This window comes from Barbus barbus, assembly GCF_936440315.1.
Source record: "Barbus barbus genome assembly, chromosome: 37".
NCBI lineage: Eukaryota > Metazoa > Chordata > Actinopteri > Cypriniformes > Cyprinidae > Barbus > Barbus barbus.
Genome location: NC_136715.1, coordinates 26735063 through 26758662, shown reverse-complemented (window position 1 = coordinate 26758662; position 23600 = coordinate 26735063). Strand labels below are relative to the sequence as shown.

Below are 23600 nucleotides of genomic sequence, written 5' to 3'. Positions count from 1 at the left end.
GCAAGTCTATGGGAAATGAGGAACTAATTAATGTAAATTTAATTCCTATCAACTAAACCCAAATATGAGTTTGGTCAAAAGTGAATGCACACTGTCCGCAGAGAGCTGGAAGATGCCACATGCAAACAGCTTCAGTTGAACATTGAAATTCTGGGTGTATGATAATCAAGCATGTTCAGAATGACCTTGAAGTTTTAAAAATAAAGCAGGAACTATTTAATGTTAATTCCTATCAACTGAACCTATTCAATGTAAAATTAACATGCAAGTAAAGATGACTCACATTTTGAAAACCACTGGTTTACATGACAACTATAACATGGTCTTGATGTTAAATACTCTTCATTTATTACTCTACTATTCTTTTTTTTTGCATACAAACAAACAAATACATACATACATAAAATGTTTAAGGCTTGAATAGCTCTATATGGATATAGCTTTACCTTCTGATTGCACACTAAAAAATTATTTATTTTCAAAACATAATTTGACTTTTGCATCTGTTAATGTATTTTTGATTTAAGGATGTTTAGATATTTGTATTGGAAAACAAAAATGTTGAGGAAGATGTTTATTTATTTATTTTTTGCAACATTATGTGCCATAACATGAATATAAGAATTCAAAAGTATGAATTTCTGCTTTGATTTAGAACATTTTAAAGGCTTCAAACTGCGGAAGGATGAATTAGGACTTTTAAAGACCTTTTTAGATCCACAGAAACCCTGCCTAAAAGCTTGAGCCATATTTGTGGCGTACTGATAATTTTGATTAAAATTAGTAAAAACAAAATGTTAAACAGTGTTGCACAATAATGCACATGCATTAGATGCCAAAGGGCAAAATGTACCAAAAGCAGAAATATCAGACATTTTTACCGAAGCATGTGTATACATTCAGTAAAATGTGTTATTGGTCTGTAAAGTTATCAAAATGGTCATTTTTAAGTAGGTAGATGAACTTGTGTTTAATGCCTATTGCTTTACAGATACATCACGTGCCTTTCTGGTATACTTGTGCAGATATCATGGGATAGTTACCAGGTTTGTTATCACGATCATGATGCAATATTTAGAGCTGAGAAATTAGACATAGCATGCTTTGCATGGTAAAATTAAGTGTTTATAAGTTATGCATACACTTTATTGTTCATTTGTGATGCAGTACCCGACTGACAGTCTTCCATTGCAAATGCATTACTCTAAGCACGATTTAAATGGATAGATTTGTATTTATAGCCTATTTTGTGAGTTTTAAATCATAATCCGGGCTTGATAAATGCAGGACGTCCCAGGAAGGAATGCTGCTCATCTGGACTGACTCGAGTACAGCTTTTGTAAAGGTGTCATGCTGTATATCAGGCTAGTTCACCATCGCCCTTCTGCTGTGCACATGAACTGATTCCTCTAATACACCTACAATGAAAAGAAACAGCGTTTATACGTTTTTGTCAGTATTTTCTTGTTTATTAGTTTGTGTTTTCCTTTTGTTTTGGGTTTTTGTCTTTTATTCGATGGTTTTGGCACCCTAAGACTTTTTTTTTTTTTGGACATTAACGCAACACACGAGGATTTGACAGCCATCTAAAGCGTTTAATCGACTGGTTAACGTTATTTAACAACACTTCCTCAGCGGGATAATACATGCTTCAAAACATTTATCGGACAAGCGCTTATGCTAACACCGATTAATGTTGGAAAGTGTTTCTTAAAACGTCAAAATATTAAAGCTTTAACCAGTTGTAGCACCAGCGAAAACGCCACCACGACTTCCATTCTGTCGGTACTTGTTTTCTTATTAAATTAATTTTAAAGTAATTTGTGAAGAGTTAGCTCTGCTCCGAAAGCAAAACAAAGCGACTGCGCATGCGTGCGAGCTGCTCGTGCTCACATGACCTCACCCAGGAAGAGCTGTCTGGTGAGTGCTGTTTCTGTCAGATGTGTTTATTGTTGCTCTGACTCTCTGTTTGTCATATTTACAGGATTATAATCGGCACTAATCACATTTACAGTGGGGTGCCTTTCACTGCAGTGTGTTTAAAAAACGAGCACGCGAGCACAGTGACAGAGACGAGTGCTTTTACTAAAGAGCGCACTTTTACTTTAATTACGTTGACAAGACATAATTAGTTGTCTAGATGTTTTGTCAGCTTAGTACAATATTAATTTCTCATGAATTTTGACATCTAAGCTTGAAGTGAGAAAAGGGAAGTACTACTTCAAATCTAACCAACTTCCACAAACCTAATGAACAAGAAATGCGTTATTGAGGAATATATATTCACATGTTACTGTTTAATTCATTTATATTTATTGTTTATTTTGACTAATGAAAATATCCATTGGCTAGCTGTCACTATACATTTTTTTTGAAAAATTGAAACATTATTATTATTGTTATTTTTTGTGTGTTTATAGCACCTTTATGATGTTAAAGGTTCAATAATAATGGTCAGTGGTCTGCTATTGTCTGACCGGGCATGATTTGCTCTTATTTTCTGTGTCATAAGGACTCAAAAGCATCGGTCCTGATGGAGAAGCTGCAGTTTGCCCCGTTCTGCAGTGCCCTGGAGGCAGGATTCTGGCACCAGCTCACCCAGAAGAAGCTCAATGACTTCCGCTTGGACGAGAGTCCAAAGACCATCAGAGGATACTACTATAACGGTGAGTGTGAGGATGACAGCACTGGCCTCTTAAGTGCTGATTATAGTTGATGATTAGAGACCAAATAAAGCACATTTGTAATATTAGATGCTATATTCAGTCTTACTGTATGTCTTTATTTAAATATATTGTGATGTTGTAATTCAAGTTTTAAGATCTGCTAAATGTCTTCATTCATTCTTTGATTAGACAAAAGTTAAGGCATTTTCCCAGAAATTTGATTAAAATTATCAATTTTCATTTCTGTTTGGACATATATACATATATATATATATATACACACACTGTCTATCAAAAGTTTGTAATCAGTAAGATTAAGTTTCTTATGCTCACCGAGGCTGTATCTGTTTGATCAAAAATACAGAAAAAAATTTAATTGTGTGAAATGCTGTTGCAATTAAAAATAACAGGTTTTTTTATTAAAGTGTATTTTTAACTTTACAATATAAATTATTTCTGTGAGCTTACTCCAGTCTTCAGAGTCACATGATCGTCAGAAATCATTATAATATACTAATTTATTATCAATGTTAGAAACAGTTGTGCTGCTTCATATTTTGGGGAGCTGTCATATTTTTTTCAGGATTCTTTGATAAATAAAAAAGTTAAAAACAAAAGGGTTTATTCAAAATAGAAATGTAGTTTTATAATATACACTACTATTCAAAAGTTTGGGGCCAGTGACATTTTTTCCTTCTTTTTGTTTTTTTAAATAAATAAATACTTGTGTTCAGCAAGGATGTGTTAAATGGATACAAAATGATAGTAAAGATAGTAAATTGTTAGGAAATATTTCTATTTTGAATAAATGCTGTTCTTTTAAATGTTTTTATTCATCAAAGAACCAGTGAAAAGAGTATCACAGGTTCCAACAATATATGAAGCAACACAACAGTTTCAATGAAAAAACATTCAAAATCTTGCTGATCCACGATTTTGAACAACAGTGTTTGCTTATATATATATATATATATATAGTGCTGTCAAATGATTAATCGCATCCAAAAAGTTTACATGATATATGTGTGTGTACTGTTATTATGTGTATATATAAATACACACACATGCATGTATATATTTAAGAAATATGTTATGTTTATATATTAAATATATTTATATATGATATAAAATATCAGAATCTAAATATATAAATGTATATACACATAAATATTTTCAAAATATATACTGTATGTGATTGTATTTTTATATACATAATAAATATACACAGTACACACACATATATTATGTAAACAAAAACTTTTACATACATGCATAAACATGCATAATCTTTGACAGCACTAATAAATATATACTGTATATAGGCCTATATATTAGTCATTTAGTAGACACTTTTATCCAAAGAGAGTCACACATGATGAAAATAGAAGCAATCAAAACCAACAAAAGAGCAATGATATCCAAACACACACCAATAACACAACACTTCACTATAAAGTACAAAAAGGTCCATTTTTAAAGGATTAAATAATGTTACTTCATGTTAATTTCAGCATTTGCAAATTAAATACAAACGTTTGATCTATTAATAATATTTAATGGATCTGAGCTAACAATAAACATGAGTTTTTTTATAAACTAACATTAACATTGATTAAAACATACTGTAACAAATGTGTTGTTTGTTAATGCGTTTACTAATATTAACTAATGGGACTTTATTGTAAAGTGTTACCAAAATGATTTTTGCCATTTTGGAATATGAAGAGAATATCTCTGTGGTATTTGTAGAATGTCACTTAATCCACCTTTAAGCTGTAATATAATGCAAATGTTTGGTTATTAATCGCAGGTGATCCCGTTGGCTTGCCGACACGCTTGACACTGGAGTTCAGTGCATTTGATGTGTAAGTTTTTCTGTATTAAGAGCATGTCATGCAGGTGGTTATTCTGAGAGCCTTGGATAATGGCCCCGATATCACGTCTCTTACTTGTGAAATTAATGATTTTTCTTTGCCAGTTAAATCCTCAAGGATTGTTTCAGTAGAATTAATTACATTTATGACGGCTGAGTAATTGCGCTGGCCACACAGAATCACTCTTAGCAGCCCAGTAGTCTGGTGGAGCCAGGAGAAATGATGAGGGGTTACTCCTGACCCCCTACAGCCATCTGCAGCCATGCTCCTCTCCAAATAAGACATGAAAAACATACCAGTGGTGACCTGAAAGACAAGGCATTTAATAAAACAGATAGATTCCTTCAAGTCGTAGAAATGGGGTACGTTCCAATCATTAGATTCAAAGGGCACTGCAAAAGGCATAGGGAACAAGTGCATTCTGTATAGATATTGTGGAAAGTTAATATTCTACTAATTTTGTTCTAGAATCCTACTATCAAATATTACTACAGTATATAGGTTAATTTACTCTAAAACAAGGTTCAATTTCTTGACAGTAGTTTACTACATTAGTCAACATGAACATTACATTAATGTTAGCATCTGTCAATATTAGTTAATGCACATGGAACAGACCCCCCCCCCCCCCCCCCCCCCCTAAAAAAACCCCAAACATGATATTTGACATGAATAAACCAATTCATGGTTTTAAAAAAGTGAAGAATCTGAGAGTTGAATGTAAACATTTAAAGGTCAATGACGTATAGGGATTTCTGACAAGCAAACTTGAGATTTTTCAAATACAATATATATATATATAGATCTATTGCAATTGTTCAAACATGAAGAATGTTATAAATTCATATTAAACTTTTAAAGTAGGTGATTTTAGTGTTTTATTTTTTCATCTAGATGAACTGGCCATAGCTTTAAAAAATGTCAGGTGGTGCGACCGTTATCTTTATAAATAATTATTTCCTATTTATATTTATTTTAATTCTATAATTTCTAGAAGCAAAATATGAGATAATTATTTACACACACACACACACACACACACATACACACAACTGTAAATACTTTATAGTTTAATTACTGAGAATTAAAAAAAAAATGTTATGCATGTTAAGGAAATGAATTAATTTGAAGATAAATCATGATCGCACCACCTGACATTTTTTTATTCATCTAGATGAAAAAACACTAAAATTTCAATACATTTCAATAGTATTATTTTTGTATTTGATGCAAATCCTTATACGTCATTGAACCTTAAACAACTAGTAGTGTTTTTCAAAAACCATATGAAACCAAAATGAATGCAATGAGTACATTTCTAGGACCTTGGAACGTGTTTTTAAACATTATTTTCCTTCGCTTTAGACACTCTTATGTATCATTGACCTATTTATTGCCATTGATTTATTTGATCATGTTGCATACAGTATAAAACAATAAGCTGCTGGCAGCTATACTCTACAGTGGTTTTACTCTGAGCCGTAGTGTGCTAAGCTATTATGGTTATCTGATCAGCATATCCTGGTTCGTGCAAAATCAAAGCGTATACAATACTGGTTACATTATGATGTTAAAACCCAATACACATAATATAGTGTATGAGTCGTATGTTTCAGTGAAGGAGCCACACCAGCTCGCTGCTCTCCAGCCCCAGGAACTCTGTACAACACCAACACATTAGAAGCCTTCAAAACCACCGACAAGAAAGCTCTCCTGGATGAAGCAGCCAATGAGGTGCAGTGCTTTGGCTCACTCTTAATTAATTGTTGTTGATAGCGTATTTTATTTGCACTCGCTGCCTGCAGAGATCCACCGAATGAATGATGTGCTTTCGTTCACTGCGTATCTGGATGCTGAGCATCCTTCTCCATCATTTGATAAAATACTGCTGCCGTTCTTAATCTTCTTAATACAATTTCATTGACTGCCTGCTTCTGCACATGGTAATAACACAATGATAATCGCCATGGCCAAACAGCACAGACTTTTGCATATGTGTCCCTGCAGCACAAAAGCAGTCATGAGTAACACAGGTATATTTGTAGCAATAGCCAACAATACATTGTATGGATCAAAATTATACATTTCTCTTTTATGACAAAAATCATTAGGATATTAAGATCATGTTCCATGAAGATATTTAGTAAATTTCCTACCGTAAATATATCTAAACTTCATTTTTGATTAGTAATATGAACTTCATTCGGACAACTTTAAAGGAGATTTTCTCAATATTTTAATATATCGTAACAAACCATACATCAATGTAAAGCTTATTTATTCAGCTTTCAGATGATGCATAAATCTCAATTTCTAAAAATTGACACTTATGACTGGTTTTGTGCTCCAGGGTCACATATAAGGCCCAGACTTAAATAAACCCAATGTTTTTGCACTGAAAAGAATGGCGGTATTTGTGTCCCAAAAGACATGCTATAAATTATACTATATAGTGTATGCTTATACTATGCACTAATGCTTTCAAACATAATGCATAGTATAAGCATACACTATTGTTACATGTCGGGTTTTCTGTTTTCCCCTGTGACTGTTCCGTGTCGGGTTTTCTGTTTTCCCCCTTTGACCTAGTTCAGTTTGATTAGTCATTGTGTTCACCTGTCCTCCCCAATTATCTGCCCCTTTATAAGTTCCTGTGTTTGTTAGTCTGACCGTCGGTTATTGTTGCTATCATTGATGTGTGTGCACTCCCCTGTTTGTATCTGCTCCTGGAATCCTGATTAAAGGAAAAACTATTGTATATCCTCGTCGTGCGCTCCTTGTTCCGCACAGCATCGTAACAGAATAACCGACCGAAACAGTAAGATTGTGGCGTGTTTTTTCCCCGTTTTGTTTCCCGTTTTTTGTCAAGTTTTTTATTTTTTATGGATCCCGCTGTCCTCGTCATCCTGCTGGAGCAGGGGGACCGCTCTCTCGAGGACCACACCGAGGATTTTTTGTTCCTGGCCAACTTAACACACTTCCCGGACTACTGCCTCTGCACGTTCTACAAAGCTGGACTGAACAACACCACACGTGGGCAGTTGTCCGGGGACGGTCCTCGAGAGAGCCTCGCCGCATTTATCGAGTGGGTGCTGGTGTCTTGCAGATCACAACTCACCGTGGACATCGCAGATAATGACACCAGCCCCACTCGGGACCCAGTGCCCAGTCCGCTACCACCCCGCAGCGCGGAGCTGCCCGAGCCCACCGCAGACGGAGAGCCAGAGCCTGCCGCGGTCGTTGAGCCATCTCCATCTGGAGCGACAGAGCTACCGATCGTCCCGGAGCCCGAGCCCCAAGTGTCTGACCAGGTGCGAGAGCCGGCAGTTCAACCGACGGTGGATGAAGCTGTGGAGATCGCGAGGGCGATGGAACGCCCCGCCCACGGCGCCACCGCTGAGGGTGAGCATGAACTGGACCTGGGAAACCTCATTGACTTTCACACTGACACAATCATCCTGAAGCCAGCTCCGGTGTTAGATTTCTGGGAAGTTATCCCACCCAACCTCCCTCTCCCACCGCCTCTCATTGACCTGGTCCCTACTCCATCACCCTCATCACTGGAGTTCGTCAGCCCCTCTGCTCACCCTCAGCTCACCATCTGTGGCGTGGGCTCGCCGCTGGTCTGCCGATCTCCAGTGCTGTTGGCGTTGAGCCTGGAGGATCCCTCGTCTCCGCCCTCAGCCTCCGAGACCCAGACTCCGCCTCAGTCCGGCGACCCTGCGGCTCCACCATGCCTTCAAGCTCCCTCGGCTCCACCGGATCCCGTCTGCCCACCAGCTCCACCGGGCTCCCTCGTCCTTCCGGCTCCGCATTGGTCAGTCGTCCCCCTACCTGCACCTCAGGACTACTCTCCTTGGGCTGCGCCCCGTCCCTTCGTCCCTCCGGCTCCGTTGGGCTCCTCCTTCCCTCCTGCTCCACCTATGTCCTCTGTCGCTCCGGCTCCGCCGCGGCCATCCGGATCTCCGCCTGCGCCGAGGTCGCCGAAGACATCTGCTCCGCCTTGGACCTCCGGATCTTCGGCGTCACCCTGGCTCTTCGGCTCTCTGTCTCCACCTCGGGCTCCACCACCACCTGCTCCGCCGCCGTTGGTCGGCCCCATGGAGTCGGCGGTCACTCCTCCACCATGGCTCCTCCCTCCGTCGGCTCCCCCGTGGGCCACCATCTGGACTGTGGCCTGGGTGTTCATCTGGCCCCTCCTGTTCCTGGCTCCCCCTTGGCTCCTCCCACCCTCCACTCCCCCATGGACTTATTGTTTGGATTCTATGTTTTTTTTTTTTTTCTGCCACCCTCCTGTTCCACATCCTCCTCCAGAGCCCCCACCCTCCCTCCTCAGTTGTTATGTTACGGCGTGAGGTCACGCCTTGCCGGGAGGGGGCGAAATGTTACATGTCGGGTTTTCTGTTTTCCCCTGTGACTGTTCCGTGTCGGGTTTTCTGTTTTCCCCTTTGACCTAGTTCAGTTTGATTAGTCATTGTGTTCACCTGTCCTCCCCAATTATCTGCCCCTTTATAAGTTCCTGTGTTTGTTAGTCTGACCGTCGGTTATTGTTGCTATCATTGATGTGTGTGCACTCCCCTGTTTGTATCTGCTCCTGGAATCCTGATTAAAGGAAAAACTATTGTATATCCTCGTCGTGCGCTCCTTGTTCCGCACAGCATCGTAACAACTATATAGTGTATAATTTAGAGTATGTATAGTGCATGAGGCTTAAATTTTATTATTCACCGTTGTAATCTAATAGGCTCTCCTCTTCTGATATATAAGGAAAGCTGCAACAGTTGAGTGCATGACGTATCTAACATTTCACTCTTTTTTGTTAGGTAAAGATTTTTTTTTTTTTTTACTATTTTAGTTTCAAGAATAGTTCACTCAAAAATGAAACTTTTATGAAAATGTGTTCACCCTCAGTCTATCCAAGATTTGTATAAATGTGTCTCTGCATCAGTGTCTCAGCAATGGATGCTCTGCAGTGAATGGGTGCCGTCAGAATGAGAGTCCAAACAGCTGATAAAAACATCACAATAATCCACACCACTCCAGTCCATCAGTTATCATCTGATGGACTGGAGTGATGGACAAACCTGATGAAGAAACACACTCATCCTGATCTGGGATGACCTGAGGATGAGCACATTTAGATTTTTGGGTGAACTGTTCCTTTAAGTAAGTGTATCTGAAGTTGGATGCACCTAATGAGTTTAAATGCTAGAATTTTGTACAAAAATATTGTGCACCGTAACTGTTTATTGATTTTGCCCCAGAATGTGTTTCACAGTGTGAAATGCGTAATGTTTACACTATTGCATTTGCCTAAACTATACCAGAAATCATTTCTGGTCACGTCCATGTAATTAATACCGGTAATGTTGTCTTCATCACAGATTTGGAGCGCTATTCAGTCAGGAGCTGCGCTGGAGGACTCCTCCATACTAAACAAATTCATCCTCTTGACATTTGCGGTTTGTATGCCAGCGTTTTAGAAAATGTCCTTATAAATTAATGTCCTTTCAGCCATTTGTTTCTGACTGGTCCTTTTGTTTATCCAGGATCTGAAGAAATATCATTTCTATTATTGGTTCTGCTTTCCTGCCCTTTGCTTTCTGGAGGGGGTCCAGCTGGAGCAGGAGCCGGTGTCATTAGAGTGCAGCTTCTCTGCCAAACAGGTGCAGATAACTCACTTCTGAAGAGGATGTTTTGTGCGAGGGATAATGAGCCATGAGTCAGTGCGTTATGGAAAGCATGTGCTGATTAGACTTTTTAATTCAATGTTTCCTGTCTATATTGTAACTGTAAGTACACTACCAGTCAAAAGTTTTGAACAGTAAGATTTTTAATGTTTTTTCAAATTCAATTTTCTCTCTTCTGCTCACCAAGCCTGCATTTATTTGATCCAAAGTACAGCAAAAGCAGTAATATTGTGAAATGCTTTTACTATTTAAAATAACTGCTTTCTGTTTGAATATGTGTTAAACTGTATTTCCAGCATCATTACTCCAGTCTTCAGTGTTTATTATTATTATTATTATCAATATTTAAAACAGTTGAGTACATATTTTTTTCAGTATTTATTGATGAATAGAAAGATCAGCATTTATCTGAAATATTCATCTTTTGTAACATTATAAATGTCTTTATCATCACTTTTGATCAATTTAAAGCATCCTTTAAATGGTATAATGCATAATGTTACAAAAGCTTTTTATAACATAACTGTTTTTAACATAATAATAATAATAACTAGAATGTACATTTCCTGAAGAAAATGTGAGTGGGTGCTTGGCGTGGCAAAACTCGCCACTCGGTTGCTAGGGTGGTTGCTAGGGTACCCAGGATGGTTGCTAGGGCCGTTGCTAGGGTACCCAGGGTGGTTGCTAAGGTGTTGCTATGCGGTTGCTAGGGTAATCAGGATAGTTGCTAGGGTACCTAGGATGGTTGCTAGGGCGGTTGCTAGGGTACCCAGGATGGTTACTAAGGTGTTGCTAGGTGGTTGCTAGGGTGTTGCTATGTGGTTGCTAGGGTACCCAGGATGGTTGCTAGGGCCGTTGCTAGGGTACCCAGGATGGTTGCTAGGGTACCTAGGATGGTTGCTAGGGTGGTTGCTAGGGTACCCAGGGTGGTTGCTAAGGTGTTGCTATGTGGTTGCTAGGGTACTAGGAGTGGTTACTAGGGTGTTGCTATGCGGTTGCTAGGGTACCTAGGATGGTTGCTAGGGCGGTTGCTAGGGTACTTGGGGTGGTTGCTAAGGTGTTGCTAAGCGGTTGCTAGGGTATCCAGGATGGTTGCTAAGGCCGTTGCTAGGGTACCCAAGGTGGTTGCTAAGGTGTTGCTATGTGGTTGCTAGGGTACTTTGGGTGGTTGCTAGGGTGTTGCTATGCGGTTGCTAGGGTACCCAGGATGGTTGCTAGGGCCGTTGCTAGGGTACCCAGGGTGGTTGCTAAGGTGTTGCTATGTGGTTAATAGGGTACTTGGGGTGGTTGCTAGGGTGTTGCTATGCGGTTGCTAGGGTACCCAGGATGGGTGCTATGGAGTTGCATGATGAAACTGCAAAGGCTTCTTGTCACTATGAATGATATAAACCAACTCCCATGCCTCTGTGACATTCAGAATGGAAGATATCCCTCTTTGGATTTTGGTTGCTAGGGTACTCTGTTTGGTTGCTATGGAGTTGCATGATGAAACTGCAAAGGCTTCTTGTCACTATGAATGATATAAACCAACTCCCGTGCCTCTGTGACGTTCAGAATGGAAGATATCCCTCTTTGGATTTTGGTTGCTAAGGTACTCCGTTTGGTTGCTATGGAGTTGCATGATGAAACTGCAAAGCCTTCTTGTCACTATGAATGATATAAACCAACTCCCGTGCCTCTGTGACGTTCAGAATGGAAGATATCCCTCTTTGGATTTTGGTTGCTAAGGTACTCTGTTTGGTTGCTATGGAGTTGCATGATGAAACTGCAAAGGCTTCTTGTCACTATGAATGATATAAACCAACTCCCATGCCTCTGTGACATTCGGAATGAAAGATATCCCTCTTTGGATTTTGGTTGCTAAGGTGCTCGACAATGGTAGCTAGGGAGGGGCTAGGAGCTGCCAATGATGAAACTGCAAAGGCTTCTTGTCACTATGAATGATATAAACCAACTCCCATGCCTCTGCGACATTCAGAATGGAAGATATCCCTCTTTGGATTTTGGTTGCTAGGGTACTCTGTTTGGTTGCTATGGAGTTGCATGATGAAACTGCAAAGGCTTCTTGTCACTATGAATGATATAAACCAACTCCCATGCCTCTGTGACATTCAGAATGGAAGATATCCCTCTTTGGATTTTGGTTGCTAGGGTACTCTGTTTGGTTGCTATGGAGTTGCAAGATGAAACTGCAAAGGCTTCTTGTCACTATGAATGATATAAACCAACTCCCGTGCCTCTGTGACATTCAGAATGAAAGATATCCCTATTTGGATTTTGGTTGCTAAGGTACTCTGTTTGGTTGCTATGGAGTCGCATGATGAAACTGCAAAGGCTTCTTGTCACTATGAATGATATAAACCAACTCCCATGCCTCTGTGACATTCAGAATGGAAGATATCCCTCTTTGGATTTTGGTTGCTAAGGTGCTCGACAATGGTTGCTAGGGAGGGGCTAGGAGCTGCCAATGATGAAACTGCAAAGGCTTCTTGTCACTATGAATGATATAAACCAACTCCCATGCCTCTGCGACATTCAGAATGGAAGATATCCCTCTTTGGATTTTGGTTGTTAAGGTGCTCGAAAATGGTTGCTAGGGAGGGGCTAGGAAGTGTTGAGATGATTCATGATTGGCTGTTTGCTGCCCCGAGTCAAATGAGACCACCCTCATGTTTCTATGACAATTCAGTCCGGAGATATCCCTTTGATCTTTTTCAATGAATGTCTATGGAACTTGTTGCTAAGGTTCTCTAAATGGTTGCTAGGGCGTGGCTTGATGGCTTCACAATGATCCTGAGATAGTGATTGGTCGTCTGAGTAAAATGAGCCCGCCCCCTTATCTCTATGACACTGTGATCCAGAGCTATGTTCAATACAAAATCCCTATGCAATTTACCATAGTAGGAAAAACGCGCTGTTTTATGGGCCGTCCCTCACCATAGTAAGTCAATGGGGCAACTTTGGGGGGCTCTTGTGCCCCAGGGGTACAACTTATACCCCACTGCGGGGTATCTTCTTGCACAGCTTGATAGCCTCTCCAAATGTGGTGATTCACAAGTTTGTACGAAATTCTCGCTCGGAGCTACGAGCCGTCAAAGTTGGCCGCAATGCATTGTCTATGCGATTTTTTGCCCGCTTTTTTGCCCCTGGGGCAAACACCGTACCCCCGATCGCTTATAAAAGTCATAGCACAGGTCTCCTCAATAGGGCGCACGATTTGACGCCTGTTTCATGGCTCTGTGACGAACGGTGCGGGAGGAGTAGCGCGCCGAAGTTTGTACGGAAGAAGAATAAGAATAAGAATAATAACTAGAATGTACATTTCCTGAAGAAAATGTGAGTGGGTGCTTGGCGTGGCAAAACTCGCCACTCGGTTGCTAGGGTACTCTGTTTGGTTGCTAGGGAGTGGCTTGGCAGCTGCCAATCATGAAACTCCAAAGGCTTCTTGTCACTATGAATGATATAAACCAACTCCCATGCCTCTGTGACATTCAGAATGGAAGATATCTCTCTTTGGATTTTGGTTGCTAAGGTACTCTGTTTGGTTGCTATGGGCTGCCAATGATGAAACTGCAAAGGCTTCTTGTCACTATGAATGATATAAACCAACTCCCATGCCTCTGTGACATTCAGAATGGAAGATATCCCTCTTTGGATTTTGGTTGCTAAGTTGTTCGACAATTGTTGCTAGGGAGGGGCTAGGAAGTGTTGAAGTGATTCATGATTGGCTGTTTGCTGCCCCGAGTCAAATGAGACCACCCTCATGTTTCTATGACAATTCAGTCCGGAGATATCCCTTTGATCTCTTTCAATGAATGTCTATGGAACTTGTTGCTAAGGTTCTCTAAATGGTTGCTAGGGCGTGGCTTTATAGCTTCACAATGATCCTGAGAGATTGATTGGTCGTCTGAGTAAAATGAGCCCGCCTCCTTGTCTCTATGACACTGTGATCCAGAGCTATGTTCAATACAAAATCCCTATGCAATTTACCATAGTAGGTAAAACGCATGCATTTGATGGGCCGTCCTGCTCCATAGTAAGTCAATGGGGCAACTTTGGGGGCCTCTTCTGCCCCAGGGGTCAAACTTTTACCCCATTGTGAGGTATGTTCTTACAGATCCTCCCAGCCTCTTCAAATGTGGCAAATCACAAGTTTCTGCGAAATCCTCGCTCTGAGCTATGATTCGTCAAAGTTTGTCGCAATGTTAAGTCAATGCGATTTTTGGGCCGCTTTTTTGCCCCTGGGGCAAATACCGTACCCCCGATCGCTTATAAAAGTCATAGCACACCATTCCCGATTAATCCGCACGATTTGACGCCTCATTCGTTGCTCTGTGACAAAAGCTGCGGGAGGAGTAGCGCGTCAAAATAACGGCGGAATAAAGAAGAAAATAATAATAATAAAAATAAGTATGCCGAATAACAATAGTGAGTGCTTCAAAAAAGCACCCACTAACTAGAATGTACATTTCCTGAAGAAAATGTGAGTGGGTGCTTGGCGTGGCAAAACTCGCCACTCGGTTGCTAGGGTACTCTGTTTGGTTGCTAGGGAGTGGCTTGGCAGCTGCCAATCATGAAACTCCAAAGGCTTCTTGTCACTATGAATGATATAAACCAACTCCCATGCCTCTGTGACATTCAGAATGGAAGATATCTCTCTTTGGATTTTGGTTGCTAAGGTACTCTGTTTGGTTGCTATGGGCTGCCAATGATGAAACTGCAAAGGCTTCTTGTCACTATGAATGATATAAACCAACTCCCATGCCTCTGTGACATTCAGAATGGAAGATATCCCTCTTTGGATTTTGGTTGCTAAGTTGTTCGACAATTGTTGCTAGGGAGGGGCTAGGAAGTGTTGAAGTGATTCATGATTGGCTGTTTGCTGCCCCGAGTCAAATGAGACCACCCTCATGTTTCTATGACAATTCAGTCCGGAGATATCCCTTTGATCTCTTTCAATGAATGTCTATGGAACTTGTTGCTAAGGTTCTCTAAATGGTTGCTAGGGCGTGGCTTTATAGCTTCACAATGATCCTGAGAGATTGATTGGTCGTCTGAGTAAAATGAGCCCGCCTCCTTGTCTCTATGACACTGTGATCCAGAGCTATGTTCAATACAAAATCCCTATGCAATTTACCATAGTAGGTAAAACGCATGCATTTGATGGGCCGTCCTGCTCCATAGTAAGTCAATGGGGCAACTTTGGGGGCCTCTTCTGCCCCAGGGGTCAAACTTTTACCCCATTGTGAGGTATGTTCTTACAGATCCTCCCAGCCTCTTCAAATGTGGCAAATCACAAGTTTCTGCGAAATCCTCGCTCTGAGCTATGATTCGTCAAAGTTTGTCGCAATGTTAAGTCAATGCGATTTTTGGGCCGCTTTTTTGCCCCTGGGGCAAATACCGTACCCCCGATCGCTTATAAAAGTCATAGCACACCATTCCCGATTAATCCGCACGATTTGACGCCTCATTCGTTGCTCTGTGACAAAAGCTGCGGGAGGAGTAGCGCGTCAAAATAACGGCGGAATAAAGAAGAAAATAATAATAATAAAAATAAGTATGCCGAATAACAATAGTGAGTGCTTCAAAAAAGCACCCACTAACTAGAATGTACATTTCCTGAAGAAAATGTGAGGGGGTGCTTGGCGTGGCAAAACTCGCCACTATAGCCAACCAGCATGTCTGTATGATGTTATGGAGCTGAGATGTGGCTTCCTTTTATAGTTAAACGGTTGCTAGGATGCTCTAAATGGTTGTTATGGTGTGGGTACGCATTGAACATGTTGATATTTACAGAGTGATGTCCCACCCGAGTCAAAAGAGCCCAACCCCATCTCTGTACGAAGTTCTGATGCTGAGATATGGCTTATTTATATGATTGTATGGTTGCTAGGTTACTGTAAGTTGTTGCTAGGGTGTAGCTATGAAGTTGTCATGGCAGTACTTATTGTCTACTTGATAGGCCGAGTTAAAAGAACCCACCCGCAAGCATCTATCACTTTCTAATCCAAAGATATGATCTCACAAATTTTATGCCAATGTTAAGTCTATGGGACATTTTTTTTCGCCCACTGTACGAACATCGTACACCCGATCGCTTATAAAAGTCATAGCACACCTCTCCTTACTAAGCCGCACGATTTGACACCTCATTCATGGGTCTACGACAAACGGTGCGGGAGGAGTAGCGCGCCGAAGTTTTGTAAAGTCGAATAGTAATAGTAACACTTCCCGTGTGTGTGTGTGTGTGTGTGTGTGTGTGTGTGTGTGTGTGTGTGTGTGTGTGTGTGTGTGTGTGTGTGTGTGTGTGTGTGTGTGTGTGTGTGTGTGCGCACCTGGTATTCATCACGTCCTGGGGACCAAATGTCCCCACAAGGATAGTAATACCAGTAAATCTGAATCTTGTGGGGACATTTTTTGGTCCCCATGAGGAAACAAGCTTATAAATCATACAGCATAAAGTTTTTTGAAAATCTAAAAATGCAGCATGTTTCCTGTGAGGGCTAAGTTTAGGTGTAGGGTTGGTGTAGGGCAATAGCACATACAGATTGTACAGTATAAAATCCATTACGCCTATGGGATGTCCCCATAAAACATGGAAACCCAACATGTGTGTGTGTGTGTGTGTGTGGTTTATGAGGACACAAATGTGTATAATGACATGGGTATGACAGAGGTATTACAATATGAAGGTGGTTTATGAGGACACTGCCTATGTCCCCGTAATTCAAAAGACTTAAAAAACATACTAAATGGGGTTTTTTTTGACAATCTAAAAATGCACAAAGTCTCTTGTGAGGGCTAAGTTTAGGTGTAGGGCAATAGCACACACAGTTTGTTCAGTATAAAATCCATTACGCCTATGGAGTCCCCATAAACCACAAAAACCAACAAGTGTGTGTGTGTGTTTATACTTTTAAGGAAAAAGATTCATTACAACAAGAAATATTTAATTCTTTAAATATGAAATATTTACATATTAAATTCCCACCTCTAACGGAGACAAAACCAAGGAACTTTAAAATATGTTTTGATGGATATACCTTGATGTAATATAATGATATACACATAAAATATAATATTTACACATCACCAAGAATGACAATTTTGTAGATTTTTTTTTTGTAATTTCTTTAAGATTTTATATATTAAATAAATAAAGGTGGTTGCTAGGGTGAATGGGACGGTTGCAAGGGTGCTGCTATGTGGTTGCTATGGTACCCAGGATGGTTGCTAGGTTGTTGCTAAGGTACTTGGGGTGGTTGCTAGGGTGTTGCTAAGTGGTTGCTAGGGTACCCAGGATGGTTGCTAGGGCGGTTGCTAGGGTACCCAGGGTGGTTGCTAAGGTGTTGCTATGTGGTTGCTAGGGTACTTGGGATGGTTGCTAGGGTGTTGCTATGCGGTTGCTAGGGTACCTAGGATGGTTGCTAGGGCGGTTGCTAGGGTACTTGGGGTGGTTGCTAAGGTGTTGCTATGTGGTTGCTAGGGTACTTGGGATGGTTGCTAGGGTGTTGCTATGCGGTTGCTAGGGTACCCAGGATGGTTGCTAGGGCGGTTGCTAGGGTACCCAGGGTGGTTGCTAAGGTGATGCTTTGTGGTTGCTAGGGTAATTGGGGCGGTTGCTAGGGTGTTGCTATGCGGTTGCTAGGGTACCCAGGATGGTTGCTAGGGCGGTTGCTAGGGTACCCAGGGTGGTGCTATGAATGATATAAACCAACTCCCATGCCTCTGTGACATTCAGAATGGAAGATATCCCTCTTTGGATTTTGGTTGCTAGGGTACTCTGTTTGGTTGCTATGGAGTTGCATGATGAAACTGCAAAGGCGTCTTGTCACTATGAATGAAATAAACCAACTCCCATGCCTCTGTGACATTCAGAATGGAAGATATCCCTCTTTGGAATTTGGTTGCTAGGGTACTCTGTTTGGTTGCTATGGAGTTGCATGATGAAACTGCAAAGGCTTCTTGTCACTATGAATGATATAAACCAACTCCCATGCCTCTGTGACATTCAGAATGGAAGATATCCCTCTTTGGATTTTGGTTGCTAGGGTACTCTGTTTGGTTGCTATGGAGTTGCATGATGAAAGTGCAAAGGCTTCTTGTCACTATGAATGATATAAACCAACTCCCGTGCCTCTGTGACATTCAGAATGGAAGATATCCCTCTTTGGATTTTGGTTGCTAGGGTACTCTGTTTGGTTGCTATGGAGTTGCATGATGAACCTGCAAAGGCTTATTGTCACTATGAATGATATAAACCAACTCCCATGCCTCTGTGACATTCAGAATGGAAGATATCCCTCTTTGTATTTTGGTTGCTAGGGTACTCTGTTTGGTTGCTATGGAGTTGCATGATGAAACTGCAAAGGCTTCTTGTCACTATGAATGATATAAACCAACTCCCATGCCTCTGTGACATTCAGAATGGAAGATATCCCTCTTTGGATTTTGGTTGCTAGGGTACTCTGTTTGGTTGCTATGGAGTTGCATGATGAAACTGCAAAGGCTTCTTGTCACTATTTATGATATAAACCAACTCCCATGCCTCTGTGACATTCAGAATGGAAGATATCCCTCTTTGGATTTTGGTTACTAAGGTGGTCGACAATGGTTGCTAGGGAGGGGCTAGGAATTGTTGAGGTGATTCATGATTGGCCGTTTGCTGGCCCGAGTCAAATGAGACCACCCTCATGCTTCTATGACAATTCAGTCCGGAGATATCCCTTTGATCTCTTTCAATGGATGTCTATGGAACTTGTTGCTAAGGTTCTCTAAATGGTTGCTAGGGCGTGGCTTGATGGCTTCACAATGATCCTGAGATATTGATTGGTCGTCTGAGTAAAATGAGCCCACCCCCTTATCTCTATGACACTGTGATCCAGAGCTATGTTCAATACAAAATCCCTATGCACTTCACCATAGTAGGAAAAACGCGCTGTTTCATGGGCCGTCCCTCACCATAGTAAGTCAAAGGGGCAACTTTGGGGGGCTCTTGTGCCCCAGGGGTACAACTTATACCCCACTGCGGGGTATCTTCTTGCACAGCTTGATAGCCTCTCCAAATGTGGTGATTCACAAGTTTCTACGAAATTCTCGCTCGGAGCTACGAGCCGTCAAAGTTGGCCGCAATGCATTGTCTATGCGTTTTTTTGCCCGCTTTTTTGCCCCTGGGGCAAATACCGTACCCCCGATCGCTTATAAAAGTCATAGCACAGGTGTCCTCAATAGGGCGCACGATTTGACGCCTGTTTCATGGCTCTGTGACGAACGGTGCGGGAGGAGTAGCGCGCCGAAGTTTGTACGGAAGAAGAATAATAATAACTAGAATGTACATTTCCTGAAGAAAATGTGAGGGGGTGCTTGGCGTGGCAAAACTCGCCACTATAGCCAACCAGCATGTCTGTATGATGTTATGGAGCTGAGATGTGGCTTCCTTTTATAGTTAAACGGTTGCTAGGATGCTCTAAATGGTTGTTATGGTGTGGGTACGCATTGAACATGTTGATATTTACAGAGTGATGTCCCACCCGAGTCAAAAGAGCCCAACCCCATCTCTGTACGAAGTTCTGATGCTGAGATATGGCTTATTTATATGATTGTATGGTTGCTAGGTTACTGTAAGTTGTTGCTAGGGTGTAGCTATGAAGTTGTCATGGCAGTACTTATTGTCTACTTGATAGGCCGAGTTAAAAGAACCCACCCGCAAGCATCTATCACTTTCTAATCCAAAGATATGATCTCACAAATTTTATGCCAATGTTAAGTCTATGGGACATTTTTTTTCGCCCACTGTACGAACATCGTACACCCGATCGCTTATAAAAGTCATAGCACACCTCTCCTTACTAAGCCGCACGATTTGACACCTCATTCATGGGTCTACGACAAACGGTGCGGGAGGAGTAGCGCGCCGAAGTTTTGTAAAGTCGAATAGTAATAGTAACACTAGAATGTACATTTCCTGAAGAAAATGTGAGGGGGTGCTTGGCGTGGCAAAACTCGGCACTCGGTTGCTAGGGTACCCAGGATGGTTGCTAGGGCCGTTGCTAGGGTACCCAGGGTGGTTGCTAAGGTGTTTCTATGCGGTTGCTAGGGTAATCAGGATGGTTGCTAGGGTACCTAGGATGGTTGCTAGGGCGGTTGCTAGGGTACCCAGGGTGGTTGCTAAGGTGTTGCTATGTGGTTGCTAGGGTACTTGGGGTGGTTGCTAGGGTGTTGCTATGCGGTTGCTAGGGTACCCAGGATGGTTGCTAGGGTGGTTGCTAGGGTACCCAGGGTGGTTGCTAAGGTGATGGTATGTGGTTGCTAGGGTAATTGGGGTGGTTGCTAGGGTGTTGCTATGCGGTTGCTAGGGTACCCAGGATGGTTGCTAGGGCGGTTGCTAGGGTACCCAGGGTGGTTGCTAAGGTGTTGCTATGTGGTTGCTAGGGTACTTGGGGTGGTTGCTAGGGTGTTGCTATGCGGTTGCTAGGGTACCCAGGATGGTTGCTAGGGCCGTTGCTATGGTACCCAGGGTGGTGCTATGAATGATATAAACCAACTCCCATGCCTCTGTGACATTCAGAATGGAAGATATCCCTCTTTGGATTTTGGTTGCTAGGGTACTCTGTTTGGTTGCTATGGAGTTGCATGATGAAACTGCAAAGGCTTCTTGTCACTATGAATGATATAAACCAACTCCCATGGCTCTGTGACATTCAGAATGGAAGATATCCCTCTTTGGATTTTGGTTGCTAGGGTACTCTGTTTGGTTGCTATGGAGTTGCATGATGAAACTGCAAAGGCTTCTTGTCACTATGAATGATATAAACCAACTCCCATGCCTCTGTGACATTCAGAATGGAAGATATCCCTCTTTGGATTTTGGTTGCTAGGGTACTCTGTTTGGTTGCTATGGAGTTGCGTGATGAAACTGCAAAGGCTTCTTGTCACTATGAATGATATAAACCAACTCCCGTGCCTCTGTGACGTTCAGAATGGAAGATATCCCTCTTTGGATTTTGGTTGCTAGGGTACTCTGTTTGGTTGCTATGGAGTTGCGTGATGAAACTGCAAAGGCTTCTTGTCACTATGAATGATATAAACCAACTCCCGTGCCTCTGTGACGTTCAGAATGGAAGATATCCCTCTTTGGATTTTGGTTGTTAAGGTGGTCTATTTGGTTGCTATGGAGTTGCTTGGAGCTGCCAATGATGAAACTGCAGAGGCTTCTTGTCACTATAAATGATATAAACCAAGTCCCATGCCTCTGTGACATTCAGAATGGAAGATATCCCTCTTTGGATTTTGGTTACTAAGGTGCTCGAAAATGGTTGCTAGGGAGGGGCTAGGAAGTGTTGAGGTGATTCATGATTGGCTGTTTGCTGCCCCGAGTCAAATGAGCCCACCCTCATGTTTCTATGACAATTCAGTCCGGAGATATCCCTTTGATCTCTTTCAATGAATGTCTATGGAACTTGTTGTTAAGGTGGTCTAAATGGTTGCTAGGGCGTGGCTTGATAGCTTCAAAATGATCCTGAGATATTGATTGGTCGTCTGAGTAAAATGAGCCCGCCCCCTTATCTCTATGACACTGTGATCCAGAGCTATGTTCAATACAAAATCCCTATGCACTTTACCATAGTAGGAAAAACGCGCTGTTTCATGGGCCGTCCCTCACCATAGTATGTCAATGGGGCAACTTTGGGGGGCTCTTGTGCCCCAGGGGTACAACTTATACCCCACTGCGGGGTATCTTCTTGCACAGCTTGATAGCCTCTCCAAATGTGGTGATTCACAAGTTTCTACGAAATTCTCGCTCGGAGCTACGAGCCGTCAAAGTTGGCCGCAATGCATTGTCTATGCGTTTTTTTGCCCGCTTTTTTGCCCCTGGGGCAAACACCGTTACCCCGATCGCTTATAAAAGTCATAGCACAGGTCTCCTCAATAGGGCGCACGATTTGACGCCTGTTTCATGGCTCTGTGACGAACGGTGCGGGAGGAGTAGCGTGCCGAAGTTTGTACGGAAGAAGAATAAGAATAAGAATAATTATAATAAGTATGTGAGATAATAATAGTGAGTGCTTTGACAAGCACCCCCTAACTAGAATGTACATTTCCTGAAGAAAATGTGAGGGGGTGCTTGGCGTGGCAAAACTCGCCACTCGGTTGCTAGGGTACCCAGGATGGTTGCTAGGGCCGTTGCTAGGGTACCCAGGGTGGTTGCTAAGGTGTTGCTATGCGGTTGCTAGGGTAATCAGAATGGTTGCTAGGGTACCCAGGGTGGTTGCTAGGGCGGTTGCTAGGGTACCCAGGGTGGTTGCTAATGTGATGCTATGTGGTTGCTAGGGTAATTGGGGTGGTTGCTAGGGTGTTGCTATGCGGTTGCTAGGGTACCCAGGATGGTTGCTAGGGCGGTTTCTAGGGTACCCAGGGTGGTTGCTAAGGTGTTGCTATGTGGTTGCTAGGGTACTTGGGGTGGTTGCTAGGATGTTGCTATGCGGTTGCTAGGGTAGCCAGGATGGTTGCTAGGGCGGTTGCTAGGGTACCCAGGGTGGTTGCTAAGGTGTTGCTATGTGGTTGCTAGGGTACTTGGGGTGGTTGCTAGGGTGTTGCTATGCGGTTGCTAGGGTACCCAGGATGGTTGCTAGGGCGGTTGCCAGGGTACCCAGGGTGGTTGCTAAGGTGTTGCTATCTGGTTGCTAGGGTACTTGGGGTGGTTGCTAGGGTGTTGCTATGCGGTTGCTAGGGTACCCGGGATGGTTGCTAGGGCTGTTGCTAGGGTACCCAGGGTGGTTGCTAAGGTGTTGCTATGTGGTTGCTAGGGTACTTGGGGTGGTTGCTAGGGTGTTGCTATGCGGTTGCTAGGGTACCCGGGATGGTTGCTAGGGCCGTTGCTAGGGTACCCAGGGTGGTGCTATGAATGATATAAACCAACTCCCGTGCCTCTGTGACGTTCAGAATGGAAGATATCCCTCTTTGGATTTTGGTTGCTAGGGTACTCTGTTTGGTTGCTATGGAGTTGCGTGATGAAACTGCAAAGGCTTCTTGTCACTATGAATGATATAAACCAACTCCCGTGCCTCTGTGACGTTCAGAATGGAAGATATCCCTCTTTGGATTTTGGTTGTTAAGGTGGTCTATTTGGTTGCTATGGAGTTGCTTGGAGCTGCCAATGATGAAACTGCAGAGGCTTCTTGTCACTATAAATGATATAAACCAAGTCCCATGCCTCTGTGACATTCAGAATGGAAGATATCCCTCTTTGGATTTTGGTTACTAAGGTGCTCGAAAATGGTTGCTAGGGAGGGGCTAGGAAGTGTTGAGGTGATTCATGATTGGCTGTTTGCTGCCCCGAGTCAAATGAGCCCACCCTCATGTTTCTATGA

General features: G+C 42.2%; 1 protein-coding gene across 4 annotated transcripts in view; it reads left to right on the top strand.

The window, feature by feature from the left end:
- Positions 1-1029: 1029 nt before the first annotated feature.
- Positions 1030-23600, top strand: part of atg7 (ATG7 autophagy related 7 homolog) — a 160645-nt gene continuing 138074 nt past the window's right edge. For 2 of the 4 annotated variants that reach the window (XM_079396590.1, XM_079396592.1), the window contains exons 1-5: positions 2366-2666; positions 4477-4531; positions 6157-6274; positions 9925-10002; positions 10090-10206. In XM_079396590.1, coding sequence (XP_079252716.1) covers positions 2483-2666; positions 4477-4531; positions 6157-6274; positions 9925-10002; positions 10090-10206 — 552 coding nt within the window. In that variant the 5' untranslated portion in view covers positions 2366-2482. Of the gene's footprint in view, positions 1921-2365; positions 2667-4476; positions 4532-6156; positions 6275-9924; positions 10003-10089; positions 10207-23600 lie in introns of those variants that run through there. The other 2 variants (XM_079396589.1, XM_079396591.1) reach the window with 2 other exon arrangements.